This window comes from Pimephales promelas, chromosome 19 (assembly GCF_988280905.1).
Source record: "Pimephales promelas chromosome 19, fPimPro1.hap1.1, whole genome shotgun sequence".
Taxonomy (NCBI): Eukaryota; Metazoa; Chordata; class Actinopteri; order Cypriniformes; family Leuciscidae; genus Pimephales; species Pimephales promelas.
In genome coordinates, this window is record NC_142787.1 from 14,709,179 (window position 1) to 14,725,047 (window position 15,869).

Consider the following 15,869-nt stretch of genomic DNA (forward strand, 5'->3'; position numbering starts at 1 on the left):
GCTGTATCCAAAAAAAAACAAACAAACATGGTATTTTGCCCAAAAAACCATGGTACTCTTTTGTAAGGGCAGTGAGAGTAATTGTTGTAGTTATGACTGCTGCATCCTCGTTGTTTCTTTCCCGTGATGGATGTTGAATGCTTGTTTAATGTATTCAATCTTTTTCATTGTCATTGTCATCTGAGAGTCTTTAATGGCCGCCTGTGGTGTGATGCTCTGTAATGTTCTGTCAGGTCCCAGTGAAAGGGAAAAAACAGCAGAGGAAAGTTGTAGCCTACTCAGAATTAAAACATCATAAATCAAGATTAATGTCACACCTGCTGACATCCAAATGACACACACGTCCCCAGGCCAAGGCTTTACGTGTGTGTGTTCCCAGGCCGCTATTCATAGTAATCTGTTGAAAGCTTTCAGAAGTGACCTGCTCTTGATCTGAGCTGTGATTTACACCGCTGTTGTGTCCGTGTGTCAGAGCGAGCGGACTGACAGTGGCCATTACTGAACCCGAAACCGCACACGCTCTCCCAGCGCAAAGCCAGCTGATTACAGGTTTGCACTGTAAACGCGACGTGCTTTCTTTATTGCTGGCTGTGAAGTTTTCTGTCCGCACAAATGTGGTAAAGAGTGGTGAGGTTTAGACATGCAGTGTCTGTCTGACTGAAGATGTCATTCACTTATATCAGAAATGCACTACATTCACTTGCTTGTGTAGGAAGTCACTTTAACAGAGTGTAATTTTCTTTATGGTGGATTCTTAGGAAAAGAAAAGAAGCTTTAAGGATGAATTCCCATTACATAATAAAATAAGTGTTGGGCAATGATTAATTGCGATTAATCACATCCAAAATACAAGTTTGTGTTTAAATGATATGTGTAAGTTTACTGTGTATAATTATTTTGCATATATTAATACACACACATGTATGTATATTTTTAAGATTTTTTTTACATTTATATATAAAATATTTATATATATGTATTTATAATATTTATATATGTATATATACAGTATATACATGCAAATATTTACGTGCACATGCGTATATACAAAATAATTATACACAGGACACACATATATTATATAAACACAAACTTTTGTGGATGCAATTAATATTTGACCAGCACTAATATATTTTTATTCAGATATAATAATAAAAAAATAATAATAAACTAAAAGAACAAATACTACAATGATGTATGAACATTTACAAATATTTTTCGTATTTAAAAAAATGCATTGAAGAAAATGATAATTGTCGATGTTAAGAAATTAATTTTTTAGTTTTTTTTTTTTTGGCAATGTGGCATTCTTTTTATGACATTTATTGATTCTTTTTTTGTTATTCCCAATTACACTGATTCACATTAAATTTTCATAAAATATATAGTTTTTTTAATTAATTTAAATTAGAACACTATGGTAATTTATACACTATGGTTGTAATTAATAATCTAGAAAAAAATATCTATCTATCTATATACATTTTTTATAGTAGCCTATATAAATTGTAATGCTTTATGCTTTATCTAAATGATATTTTTGTATTGTATTTTTATTTAACTTCACTTAATGAGAGTTCAATTTTTTGCAGGGAAATGATCCCCATGCTTATTTACCATGAACATAATCTCACAATGTTTTTTTTTTTTAGAGCGAGAGATTCACCCTGTTTGATTAATGGACAGTTCTTGTGTAATGTAGGAAATGTAGTTTTGTGTTATAATCCTATTTCTCCTTTTCCTCTCAACCTCTTATTTGTCTTTTCTGCCTGTCTAATTCTTTATTTCACTCTGTTCCAGACCAGTTCCCATTTATCTGCGGAAAAAGGTTGGAAATACTCAATAGTTCCAGGAAAACTCTTTAGATTGTCACCAGAGGAGGGGTGTGGGGTCTCATCCCAGCCCTGTCACAGCAGTCCCTATCGGACACAACCAGATTCTCAGGAGCGGAGTGTGTTAAACGCGCACATATTTCAGGTGAAAAGCTCTGACACAAATTTGACGCCACATGATGCAATTTGTCTTAAAAGAATCCTGTCTGTCTCTCTTTTTAGAACTTTCACGTGTGGTGCTTTTTCATTTGTCCATTCCAGAGGTCCCTCCCCTGCGCTGTGATTGGCTGTTGCGGGCGTTTCAGGTGTGCTGTCATTGGCTCGGTTTAACATAAGGCTCCAGGTGAAATAGCAGAGCTCCAGTCATGCTTAAAGGTGAAAAGACACACACACATACTCACACACAAAGAAATGCTAACTGCACAAAATCTGGACCAGTAGTAAGCAGTCTACATTGGCAAACTACATTGGCAAAGACTCATGTGAAGGAAAGAAAGTTGATGAAATAGTCATAAAGCAGGAATGGAGTTAGTTCTGTGCATTCGCCGTGCGTCCCCCACCCTCCTGCTGGACCAAGCAGTGAGCTCAGATGATGTCAGGGAGAGAGAGCACATATGTTTCTGCTGTTACAGCAAGCGTATATGGAGAAAGAAAGGGGGAAGGAGAGAAAAGAAGAAAGGAGAGAGAGGAGGGGAAAAAGAGTTATCAGAGACGGGGGTTCTGAGGAAACTGCTGGGCGGCTCTAGTCTCTGAAAAACCACGCCTCTTGACAATAAGCCACGCCCCTTCTCACTGCACTGGATGTGAAGAGAAGGAAATTCTCTCATTTTTGTCTTTTCTTTACAGTTTTGAGGAAGAAACTGTCTAGCTACAAACTCATATGTCACTGAAAGTTGGCAACTCTCATTAAAAATAAATTACTTCTTGTTGCTTTTTGTTTTACTCCAATTTGCTACCAGTGTGATTCCCATTTCCTCATTTGATAAATTAATGTAGGTTGTTGCTAGCAAATCTGTTTTATAACCCGCTGAGGTGGTTTTATGCAGTATAGTTAAGTCTTTTTCTGGTTAGTTCATTTCTTATGCATTCTTTTGTCTCGTTTTTGCATTTCTTATAGATAAACACACACACACATACACACATGGATCACAGTTTGGCTTTAACCCTCTCTAATGTCTTCAAAACTGCTTCTAGCCTATATCCTGCAGTCCATGTTGCATCCGTCCAGACTCCGGACCATGAGAGAGTTTTAGAAACACGGTCTGTTTGTAAACGTCTTCACGAGTGTTGATCGGGGATCCGGAGAGGAGCAGCTGTTTTTTATGGCAGAGATTTACAGCTCGTCTGACTGTTTGTGGTTGTTATGAATTTGGTGTTTGCTATGATAATGATTTGAAGTTCGGTGACTCATTCATGTTCCCCTCGTTATGATTCACCACAAGGAAACGTTGTGTAACGTGCACGATAATTAGTTGCACTTATCCTGTTCTCATTACCACGACGAAACGTGCAAATGCAGACGTCTGAAGACTCGGTGTGTGTTTGGTTAACTGTTTATCTGTGTGATGTGGCATCTATATCAGGTTTGCACATGCTGGCTTTGTGACTCTGTTTGCATGTTTAGAAGCACAGGATGAAAGTAAAACAATGAAATGTTTCACCGACGCTGAAATATAGCTGTGCAAACCTCCAGATTGTAGAGTTCAAACACCTAGAGGCAATTTTCCTAAAGAGTACAAGTGAGAGCTGGGTGTGTGTGTGTCTACATTTGTGTGAGGTGATGTCACACAGACCTTCAGCTTTATGCTATATAACCCTTAAAGGGACCAATACCACACCCAAAATTAACATTTTGATTTTATTTATTTGTTATGCATTGGAAAAATATGGTAATGCAGTGTGATCGTTAAGTTCAGGATTGTGAGGAACACCAGACTAATACTGTGTTTGACCCCCTTTCGCCTTCAGAACTGCCTTAATTCTACGTGGCATTGATTTAACAAGAAAGCATTCTTTAGAAATGTTGGCTCATATTGATAGGATAGCATCTTGCAGTTGATGGAGATTTGTGGGATGCATATCCCGGGCACGAAGCTTCCGTTCCACCACATCCCAAAGATGCTCTATTAGGTTGAGATCTGGTGACTGTGGCGGCCATTTTAGAACAGTGAACTCATTGTCATGTTCAACCAATTTGAAATGATTTAAGCTTCATGGCATGGTGCATTATCCTGCTGGAAGTAGACATCAGAGGATGGGGACATGGTGGCCATAAAGGGATGGACATGGTCAGAAACAATGCTCAGGTAGGCTGTAGCATTTAAACGATGCCCAATTGGCACTAAGGGGCCTAAAGTGTGCCAAGAAAACATCCCCCACACCATTACACCACCACCACCAGCCTGCACAGTGGTAACAAGGCATGATGGATCCATGTTCTCATTCTGTTTACGCCAAATTCTGACTCTACCATCTGACTCTACCTCATCAGACCAGGCAACATTTTTCCAGTCTTCAACTGTCCAATTTTGGTGAGCTCTTGCGTATTGTAGCCTCTTTGTCCTATTTGTAGTGGAGATGAGTGGGACCCGGTGGGGTCTTCTGCTGGTGTAGCCAATCCGCCTCAAGGTTGTGCGTGTTGTGGTTTCACAAATGCTTTGCTGCATACCTCGGTTGTAACGAGTGGTTATTTCAGTCAAAGTTGCTCTTCTATCAGCTTGAATCAGTCGGCCCATTCTCCTCTGACCTCTAGCATCAACAATGCATTTTCACCCACAGGACTGCCACATACACACCATTATTTGTAAACTCTAGAAATGGTTGTGAGTGAAATTCCCAGTAACTGAGCAGATTGTGAAATACTCAGACCGGCCTGTCTGGCACCAACAACCATGCCACGCTCAAAATTGCTTAAATCACCTTTCTATCCCATTCTGAGATTCAGTTTGGAGTTCAGAAGTTTGTCTTGACCAGGACCACACCCTAAATGCAGTGAAGCAACTGCCACGTGATTGATTAGATTATTGCATTAATGATTAATGCATTTTATTTATTTATTTTTTTATCTGGGGTGTTTATTTTTACCGGACAACAATATTAAAATGCTGTTTAAGAAAATAATAAAAAAAAATAATAATAATGTTGAGCCTAAAGTTACATTTAATACATTTAAATCTTACCAAACCTAAACTTTTGAACGACAGTGTATATATATATAATCATTTCCGCTAATGAAAAGTGCTTTAAATTGCTGAGGTATGAGGTTCTTTCTCATCAGGGACAGAGAAGTGAAAGGCTTAAGAGAAATGTGAAACAGATTTGAAACCAGATGGAAAATAATTTAAGATAAGCTTCTTCAAACACTGTTAAAAACATTCACTGTTTTGTCACACACACACCCATGTGACATGACACATGTTTACAACTAAACTAAATCAGTGTGAAAGATGCCTGTCCTCAATATTCCCTGAACAGTCACTAGAGAAGAGAGAATACACAGTGTAATTCAATGAAATAAACACACACACGCAGCACATTTTAATTGAATCAAGAGGGTTTATTTTTGCAACACAATTTCATTCTGAATGTCCTTCAACAATATTGCTCATCTCTGCCAGTTTAAGGTAGTTACCGGTTATACAGAGTTTCTGTCTGGTCCAATAGCTGATTCAAGCAATCTTTGATCCATTGGGCTCATAGACATATAAAGACCACTTTAAGTTTGCATTATCTGTTTTTTTCCAAGCAGAAATTGCTGATGTGGTTTTTGTAGTCCCCCTCATGCAGCTCTGTAACTGGCCTCATTGGGCTCATTGTGGAGCTGCTCCATGGGGTTTACCTTAACCGAGTGGTGTTCTACCATGAGGAATCATTCTCTCTCACACACACAGGTGTGCACATACACACACAGACAGACAGACAGACAGACAGACATATTACTCATATTACTCACATTTACCCCTAAATGTTATATCCAGTGGGGACAGCCAGGTTCCCAGCAGCATGAGTAACTAGACCTCATAGCAGACCTACTAGCTCTAGTGCTTTAATATAACATCATTAGGAAAAATCAGCCTATATACTCATACTGAAACATAATTGGTGTCCTTCAATTATTTTATTTTAATAAAACATGTAGTATTATATTGTATTGCTATCTCAAACCTCAATGAAGTTATTATTTCATTTTATTAGATATATTTTTTGTTTTATTGCTTACCAGCTTCAAAAATAAAAAAAGTGTAGAATTACATTTTATCACTATATCAAAGCTACATAAACCTAATAGAGTTTTTATTTAATGTTTATTTTATTGGAAGGTGTAGTATTATATTTTATTGCTATAATGTAAACCTAAAAAGGGTATTTTATTCTTTTATTTTTTAATTGCTATATTAGTTTTGGAAACTTATTGGGGTTCTTTTATCTTTTCTTTTATTAAAATGTGTGGTATTTTATTTTGTTGCTATCTTTGTAAACTTTTGACAAACTCATTAGTTTTGAATTGATCTCACTGGTGTTATGAGCAGGGCAATCTGTTTATTTGATGCGTTTTATATGTTATAAATATGAATGTCATTTGAAGCCAAAATTTGGTTTTGAAAAATGATTTAGTAAATTTAGTATTTAATATAGTAGAAAATGATTAATAGTTTCAGGAAATATACTTAAGTGATTTATAACAACTGTAATAAAATGCTGTTTGGAATTTTTGTCTGTCCCTCTCTTACACATTATTTCATTTATACAGTTTGATTAAAATACAAATTGGCGAGCACAAACATTTATTTTCCACCACAGACCATCTTTAGAACTGTGTATGTGTGTGTGTCAGAAGCATCTGTGGGCATGTAGGTGTTGTTTGTGTGTGTGTTCTGGGTTATATCCCCAAGTGTGTTTAATAATAGTTTATTTTGTCTTTCATCATCACGGTGGTTGGTTTCTAGTCGATCAAGGTTCTGGGCCCTGAAGGGACCTCTTTTCGAGCCACTTCAGTCAGCTGAATTGAAGCCTCTTTCGCTCAAAACCGCACTCCTGCTAGCCCTAACATCGGTCATGCGAGTGGGTGTTTTGGAAACGCTTTCTGTGAACACTTCCTGGCTTGAATTCGGGCCTAACGATTCTAAAGTCGTCCTCAGGCCAAGGCATGGTCATGTTCCCAAAGTGCTCTCGACTCAGCTCAGGTCATTTTGCTATCGGCTCTTCCCCCATCGGAAGACGGCAGAGATTCGGCTCGGCCCTTAGAGTCTATATAGAGCGTTCTGCCCCTTTCAGGCAGCAGGAACAGCTCTTCGTATGCTTCGGTTGATCATAAGGGCTTCCAGTCACTAAACATAGACTATTAAGATGGATAGTAGACGCTATCTCTTTAACTTATGCATCTATGGGGCTCCAATGCTGTATAGGCGTTAAAGCTCATTCCACGGGAGACATGGCCTCTTTATGGGCTTAGTCCAATGGTATACCAATCGAAGACATTTGGGAGCCGCCGACTGGTCCACGCCGTCCACATTTGTTAGATTTTATAACTTAGAGGTTCCTGCTCTGCAGGCACTAGTTCTTTCTGTATTAGCCCGAGAGGGCCCAAGCCTCTAAGTACCCCTCTGTGGGGCCCGACGTTTGTCTGGTTCTTAGGCTTTTGACTTTTAGCTCCACTATTAACCTCAGGCTTCTCAGCCCATGGTGACAGTGTAGGGTGAATTTGTTAAAGGGTTAGTTCACCCAAAAATGAAAATTAAGTCATTAATTACTCACCCCCATGCTGTACCAACCCCGTAAGACCTTCGTTCGTCTTCGGAACACAAATGAAGATATTTTTGATTAAATTTGAGAGCTGTATAACTACCACATTGGCTGCCTAAGGGACTGCCTCTTGACGGCCCAGAAAGTCAATGAAGAAAATGTTTAAATATCCCAAGTGACTACCGTGGCTCAACTATATGTTTATCAAGCGACGCGAATACTTTTTGTGCGAAAAAACAAACAAAAATAACGAGTTTATTCGACTATTTCTTTTCTTCCTTGTAGGCCAGAACGAGACTTCCTTATAGATTTCCACGACGCATGCGCGAGATTTGCGATCTGAAGTAGTGAAGCTGGTGTGAGCAGATCGCAAATCTCGCGCATGCGTCGTGAAAATCTAAGGAAGTCTCGTTTCTGACCTACAAGGAAGAAAAGAAATAGTCGAATAAACTCGTTATTTTTGTTTGTTTTTTCGCACAAAAAGTATTCGCGTTGGATAATTGTGGCATTTAATCAAAAATATCTTCATTTGTGTTCCGAAGACGAACGAAGGTCTTACGGGGTTGGTACAGCATGGGGGTGAGTAATTAATGACTTAATTTTCATTTTTGGGTGAACTAACCCTTTAAGCTAATGGCACGGCATTTCAAATGGGTTCCCATAAGCGTATAGCTATGCAATACGAGAGACCTTTCTCGAATTACTAACGTAACCTTCGGTTCCCTGCGAGTAACGGAATGAGTTTTGTGTAGCCTGCTGTGCTATTACGCTTGGTTCAGGTGCTTTCGCTTCAGTCGATTTAAACCTAATTCCTATGGCGAAATGGTCTGCTTTTATAGCCAGAAGCCACGCGCGAGGCACTCTGATTGGTTCATGCAGTTCCCGCAGCACCAATGAGTGCGCTATTAGTCAGCTCTGCTCTGTGCTCGCTGTGCAGCTGCACTGCGTTTTAAAATAAAGGCTTCAATATTCTCGAGAAAGGGAGTTTTCCCATAAGCACATAGCTACGCAATACGAGAGACTTTTCTCGAAAGGGAACATAATGGATTTTAAGGTGGATTTTAAGGATAATGACAGAATTCCAGTTTAGACCAGAATGTGCAAAAGTCTGAATTTGAATGAATGATTTGTTCCACAGTGTTTTAGTTGGTCACCTTATTAGTGCATAACAAGACAGTTATTAAAGATCAATATATATATATATATATATATATACAGTATATATATATATATATATATATATATATATATACAGTATATATATATATATATATATATATATATATATATATATATTTTATTTTTTAAAGATCTGAGGGGACACGTGTGACTGGACACGATGCTTCTGACACAAAAACAGATTTAAAGAAAGAATGAGAAAAAAAATGGGCAACAGGATTGAACTCCTCATTTTCATTTCTCTCCCTCTCTCTCGCTCTCTCTCTCTCTCTCTCTCTCTCTCTCTCTCTCTCAATTCAATTCAATTCAATTCAGAAAGCTTTATTGGCATGACAAAAAATACATTTTGTATTGCCAAAGCGTCAAAACAACATAGAAAATGATTTGGAACATTTAGTACACAAAATATTAAAACTGATATCATAAAACAATAATAATAAAATGAACAGATTAATAAATAAAATAAAATGGATTTAGAAATCATCTATATATATATATATATATATATACATAAAAAGAAAAATATTGAACATTATATACATGTGTGTAGGTCTTAGGCTGTGAGTGAGTGCGTGTTTAGTGTATGTTTGCTGGTTTCTGGTCGTCCCTCAGGATGTGGCAGGATGCTACAAATTTTGCAGCTATATTTGAGCATTTGGCTTCTTCGCCAAGAATGAAACAAAGTTTTTGGGTCGGATTACAGGTGTTAAATTGGGGAAATATATTATTAATTTTGGGGTAATAATGGTCTCTGATGTGTTTATATTTTGGGCATTCTGTGAGGAAGTGCAGCTCGGTCTCCGTCACTCCCAGGGTGCAGTGCGGGCACAGTCTGTCCTCACGGGAGAGCCAGGTCTGTCTGCGCCGGCCCGTCTCGATGGCCAGGCTGTGCTCGCTGAGTCTGTACATCGTCAGGGTTTTCCTGAGTCTCACATCACTCACTGTGCTCAGGTAGTTCGCAACGGTGTACTCTCGATTTAGTGCCGAATAACATTCCAGTTTGTGTTGGTTTTTAATGGTGTTTGTCCAATGGGTGATGTACTTGTCTTGTTCTGTGTTGATAATTTGTGCGGGCCGAATGTGTGTGAGTGTGTGTGTGTGCTGAGGCGAGCTGATCTCTGCAGGAGAGAGCCCAGTCAGTCTCAGCACCAGCTGGCACAGGGGACTCCTCGCTACGCTCAGCTCGTGGTGTTTTAGGGCTTGGTAATGGTATGTGTTGGGGTCGCTTGTCTTTAGGTGTTTCCAGAATTTGATGGCTCTTTTTTGGATGTTTAGAAGGAGAGGGTATTGGCCTAATTCTGCCCTGCATCCGTTGTTTGGTGTCTTTCTTTGGACTTTGAGTATTCGTTTACAAAAATCTAAATGTAGAGTTTCAATTGGATGTTTTTCCCAGTTTAAGAGATCAAATTTGATAGAAGGACCCCACACTTCACTGCCATATAAAACAATTGGTTCAATTATGGATTTGAAAAGTTTGAGCCAAATTTGGATTGGGATGTCAATTTTGATTGATCTTTTTATGGCATAGAAAGCCCTTTGAGCTTTCTCTTTGAGTTCATTCACAGCCAAAGTAAAGTTGCCAGTTGGAGTTATTTTCAGGCCGAGGTAAGTGTATGTTTTTGTGCTCTCGATGGTTCTGTGTGATAGTGTGAACGTGTGTGTTGGTCCCTGAGATCTGGAGCGTTTCTGGAACATCATGACTCTAGTTTTCTGGAGGTTGACGGTCAGGGCCCAGGACTGACAGTAATCCTCCAGCAGATCCAGGCTGTCCTGAAGCCCCTCTTTAGTGGGCGACAGGAGGACCAGGTCATCTGCGTAGAGAAGACACTTGATCTCTGTGTCGTGTAGAGTGAGACCTTGAAAGGGGGCATGTTCTAATATATTGGCCAATTGGTTGATGTAAATGTTGAAGAGGGTGGGGCTTAAACTGCAGCCCTGTCTCACTCCGCGCCCCTGGGGGAAGAATTCGGTTCTTTGGTTTCCAATTTTGACAGCGCATTGGCTGGCTGTGTACATAGATTTGATCAAATCATAAAATTTCCCCCCTATTCCACTGTCGATCAGTTTGAGGTATAATCCTTTGTGCCAGATTGAATCAAAGGCTTTCTTGAAATCAATGAAACAAGCAAAAATTTGTCCTTTGTTTTGATGTACATATTTGTCAATTAGTGTTTGTAATGTAAAAATGTGATCGGATGTGCGACATTTTGGAAGAAAGCCGATTTGGCATTTACTCAAGGCATTGTGCTTCATAAGGAAGTCTAAAAGTCTGGTGTTTAAGACGCTGCAGAGAACCTTCCCCAGGTTACTGTTCACACAGATGCCTCGGTAGTTGTTGGGGTCTGATTTGTCTCCGTTCTTGTGGATGGGGCTGATGAGGCCCTTGTTCCAGATCTCAGGGAAGAACCCTACACACAGAACATCATTGAACAGTTTCAGCATGGCCAGTTTGAAGCTTTGGTCCGTGTGTTTCAGCATCTCGTTCAGGATGCTGTCGACACCACAGGCTTTCTTGGGCTCAAGGGCTCCTAATTTATCTTCCAATTCCTTCATTGTTATGGGGAAATCTAAAGGGTTTTGATTTTCTTTAATTGATCTTTCCAAATTGTCTAGTTTATTAGTTATTTCATTTTGTTTATAGTTTTGAGTTTGAGTCGGGCTGTATAATTCTTGGAAGTGGTTTTTCCACTTCTCCCCGTCTTGGATTGCCAGAACTTCTTGATTTGGTTTGTATAATAATTTCCATTTATCCCAGAATTTGTGTGAGTTTATAGATTTTTCAATTTCTTCAAACTGGTTTTGCAGAAACTGTGCTTTTTTCCGTCGGAGTGTGGCTTTATATTGTTTTAATGCCTCACGGTAAAGAAGGCGGAGGTCCGAATTATCTGGTTGTCGGTGTTTTTGGTTTGATAAATTTCGTAGGTTTTTTCTCAGAGCCTTACAGTCCAAATCAAACCATTTGTCTGTGTCTAAATATTTTTTCTTTGGTTTAACAATTGACAAATTACTTTTTTGTGCTGTTTTGTAGAATATGTAGTTTAGATCGTGTACTTCCTGATTGATGCCGAATTGATTTTTAGGGTATTCCTGTATTTGGAATGAATGGATGAGGGATTGTATTTCTGGAGATTCAACAGCAGTGCTGTAATTACTGGCACTGTTTTCTGTCCATTTGAAAGACATTAGTTTGCTCATTTGATGTGGGGTCCTAGTTTGTTTGGGTGATGTTTCAGATTGCTTTATATAGAGGATGATTTGGCTGTGGTCTGAGAAAGGTTTTAAGGGTTTGACTGTGAATGCTCTCAAAGAGGAAAGGTCTAGGTCTGTGATGGCATAATCTACAGTGCTGTTCCCAAGAGCTGAGCTGTAGGTGTATCGGCCGAGCGAGTCTCCTCGCAGTCTCCCGTTGACGATGTACAGAGCCAGTCCTCGGCAGAGCTGTAGAAGCTGCCGTCCGTGAGCGTTCACGGTTTGATCGCAGTTTTGTCTGCTGGGGTAAGAAGGGTACAGGTTGTTATTGCCAGTTATGAATCTGGTGCCATGTGATTCAATGAAATCGAATTCTTCTCCTGTTCGAGCATTTAAATCTCCCATAAGAAGCACATTTCCCTGGGCCTGGAAATGGCTGATTTCTCTCTCTATGGTTTGGAAGGTTTCCTCTTGGAAATACGGAGACTCGAGGGGAGGAATGTAAATTGCACAAAGAAAAACAGGCTTAGATGCTGATATCATTCCTTTTTGTATTTTTAGCCACAGGTGGTATTGTTCTCTTTTTATTAATTCTATGGACAGTTCGGATCTGATCCATATGATCATCCCTCCCGAGTCTCTCCCTTGTGTGACTGATGTGAGTTTGACTGATGGTAGTATTATTTCTCTGTATCCTGAGGGACAGCCAGTGAACGCATCTCCTCTACACCAGGTTTCCTGTAAGATGATGACATCTAGATCTTGAAGTTCTTTCATAAAATCAGAATTTCTACTTTTTAGGCCAAAAACTGAGGAGTTTAGACCTTGAATATTCCATGTTGAAAAACTAAGTGATTTCATCATAACCTTTTAAAATAATGTGTATGGTGTGTTTGCTATTTTGAGAAAAGAGATATTTGCAAAATTACAAAAGGGTAAATTAAAACAGTGAATGATGGAAGTTATGGTAGGAACTCAAAACATTAACAATTCCATATGAAATGTACATTAATACCACTTTACAATTTTTTTTTTTTTTTTTTTTTTTTTGTAAATTTTTTTTTTTTACAATTTTTTTTACCACTGTCCACTGTGTGTTAGCAGGTGAGAGCAGATAATACTCAGCATGTGTTGGATGTCATGGAGTTCAGTGTTGGCTCGATCTGCTCCTCCGCTGACAGCTTGGGCGTAGCTCGGTCTGCTGGGCTGGGCCGGGCTCTGCTGTGGACGGGCTTCGGCTACTGGAGCTGTGGGGCTGTTGTAGGATGGTCTCGGTCTGTAGGGGTCCTGTCTGGGTGCCGCAGCTCGGTGTGGTGCTCTCGCTGGTGCTCCGCTCGGGGCTCTAGATGAGCTGTGCATTGGGGTGTAGTTTGCTGGAGTGTGTCTCGGTGGATTGACTGGGTTAGGGCTGGTTCTGCTCCACCTGGGGCTGGTCTGGTTTGTCCTGTTTAGAGTGACATCTTTGAGTCTCTTTGCAAGGATATGTACCAGGTTCTTATAAAGGTGGACATGGTCGTATAGACATTCAGTGTTCAGGTCTGGGTGATGGGCCAGGTGGACGTTGGGCAGGAGGGCACAGTGTCTAGAGATGCTGGAATTTATTTTGTTTATTGTGTTGGGATGGAAATCTCTCCTCTGAAGTAAAGTGGACAGGATGATTTTAGAGTTGGGGAAAGTTTTTCTAGCTTTTTCCACAACAGCTCTGAGGGAGTCAGACACTCGGTCCTGCTGGCTCCGCAGGTCGTTGGTGCCCGTGTGGATGATGATGTGGCTGGGTCGGCCTAGCTGTGACACTGTCAGGAGCTCCAGGGCTTTGTCGGTGGTGGGACACCAGAATTTAACAGCTCTGTGTTGGGGGAAAAGTTTCTTTACGTCAATGAATTTGCCGTTTGAGTCGATGAGTAGAGCTATTTCAGGTTCCTCTGTGCTGGTCGGTGCTGTGCTGCTGTGAGACGAGGGCTGATGTTGCTGTGCTGAGGAGTCTGGGTGGGGGGGCTGTGATGGCTGTGAGCGGTCTGGGTCGGGTCTCTCTGCGCTGACAGATGGGTGTTGATTCCCTGTGTGCGGTGACTCTGGGGTGGAGGGCAGTATTTGAGCTCTGTGGGTCTGCTCGGGTTCTGCTCTAGCCAGGAGGAGCTCTCTCAGCTGCTCTCTCAGGGCCTGGATCTCACTGCTCTGCTGCTCTCTCTCCTCCTGTATCTCTCTCAGCTGCTGCCTCATCTCTGCTGTGGATTGTTCTCTGTCCTCTAGTTTTAGTCTCAGTGCGGTCAGCTCACACTGATAGCTGTCCTTCTCTGACTGAAGCTGTCTCATTTGCTGTGTGAGGGCTGATAGTCTCTGTGTTAAGTGCTCTGTGTTCTGCTGGAGTTCAGTATGGGCTGCACATGTGTCTGACTGCTGCTGTCTCAGCACAGTTTCTCTGAGCTGCACCATCTCCATCTCCAGCTTGGTGAAGTGCTCCTGTAGGAGAGGTATAGCTTTGAGCAGGGAGGGTGAGGTGTGCTCAACAGTTTCTGCAGGAGTGGATCTGAGATCTGATGTGCTGTTCGGTGGATTCTGATCAGATGGCAAGCTTTCAGATGGTACAGCTTTCTCATGTTTCACAATTTCACTTATTGTTCTGTAGTCCGCCTGAAATGTTTTCAGGTCCCCCTGTATCATGACTGTGCCATTTTTATAGATGTTCACAGTTATTGCTGTGCTGTCAGGGTCATTTGGCTCTCTGATTTTGACTTTCCAGCCATTACATATGCCTTCTTTCTTTACAGAGGGGTAATGCTGGATGATGGCTTTATGCCAGGCTCTGGGGTGATCAGAGAAGAAAATGAGGTTGCAGACTTCTCCTGTTTTGAACAGGTCTGCAAACAGAGTTTCAGGGTTGTTTGACAGAAGTTTCTGCTTAAAGATTTTCCTTGCGGTGTCAGATTTCACCTCAGAGGGGTACTGTATGGTGGTGAGGGGGGAGCTCATCTGCATATGGCAGTGGGCTGATTGCAGCTGCTGCTCTGATTGGCTGATTTTCTCTGCCTCAGTTAAATTGATACATTGAGGGCCAGAGTGGGGGTTAGCCATAGCTTTAGCTTTTTTAGCATTTCTAGCTTATTGAAGTATAGAAGATCAATTTTATGCCCTTAAATTTTGGGAAAAATAAGCAAACAAGCTAAAAAAGTGTGTCCAGTGCAGTTTTGGTTGTACTCACTGCTTTTTCCTCTTTGAATAGGTGGTTCTTTTCCAGTTTTAAGCTTTCCCTCCAGTTTTCCAGTAGTCCTGTTGCTGCAAGTCTGATCTTCTGATCCTCTGTTTTGATTATTTGTGGTTAAAAGCAAAAATGCTGAATTTTTTAAGTTATTTTCATCAAAATTCACGTCTGTGCATCTTGTTCTTCTAGAATTTGTAGATTTTATGTACTTTTCTTTTCTCAAAATAGCAAAAAAAGAAGAAAATCTAAGAGCTCATGGAGATCATGGCTTCTCGACTCTCTCTCTCATCTCTCTCTCTCTCTCTCTCTGTGTGTGTGTTAGAGAAGATTCCAGACCATATGGCTTTTTGATTCATCACCTCTCTGTATAGAAGGAGAACAAACCCCCAAACCTCTCTCTCTCTCCTCAATCAACCAATCATTTTATTTCTAAAGGACGTTTAAAAACAACTCAAGTTGACCAAAGTCCTTTACTGACCCAACCTTACAAAGCATATAGACAAACACACCATAAAACAAACCAACCAAATATTCTGTTCTCTCTCTCTCTCTCTCTCTCTCTCTCTCTCTCTCTCTCTCTCTCTCTCTCTCTCTCTCTCTCTCTCTCTCTCTCTCTCTCTCTCTCTCTCTCTCTCTCTCTCTCTCTCTCTCTCTCTCTCTCTCTCTCTCTCTCTCTCTTGTTGAGGAGTTCTAGAAAATAAAGGTTACTGACTGTTATTATCCATCCA

The 15,869-nt window shown here is 40.4% G+C and overlaps 2 protein-coding genes across 2 annotated transcripts in view; one reads left to right on the forward strand and one right to left on the reverse strand.

The window, feature by feature from the left end:
• Positions 1–2,182: 2,182 nt before the first annotated feature.
• col5a1 (collagen type V alpha 1 chain) overlaps positions 2,183–15,869 on the forward strand; it is a 136,237-nt gene continuing 122,550 nt past the window's right edge. The window contains exon 1 of the mRNA XM_089123894.1: positions 2,183–2,207. Within this exon, the coding sequence (XP_088980020.1) occupies positions 2,198–2,207 (10 nt within the window). The 5' untranslated portion in view covers positions 2,183–2,197. The remainder of the gene's footprint in view (positions 2,208–15,869) is intronic.
• LOC148970774 (uncharacterized) lies at positions 12,998–15,410 on the reverse strand. The gene is made up of 2 exons (XM_089123661.1): positions 15,142–15,410; positions 12,998–14,745 (listed from the first exon to the last, which is right to left on the reverse strand). Exon 2 carries the CDS (start codon positions 14,601–14,603, stop codon positions 13,020–13,022), a length of 1,584 nt encoding a protein of 527 aa, XP_088979787.1. The 5' UTR covers positions 14,604–14,745; positions 15,142–15,410; the 3' UTR covers positions 12,998–13,019.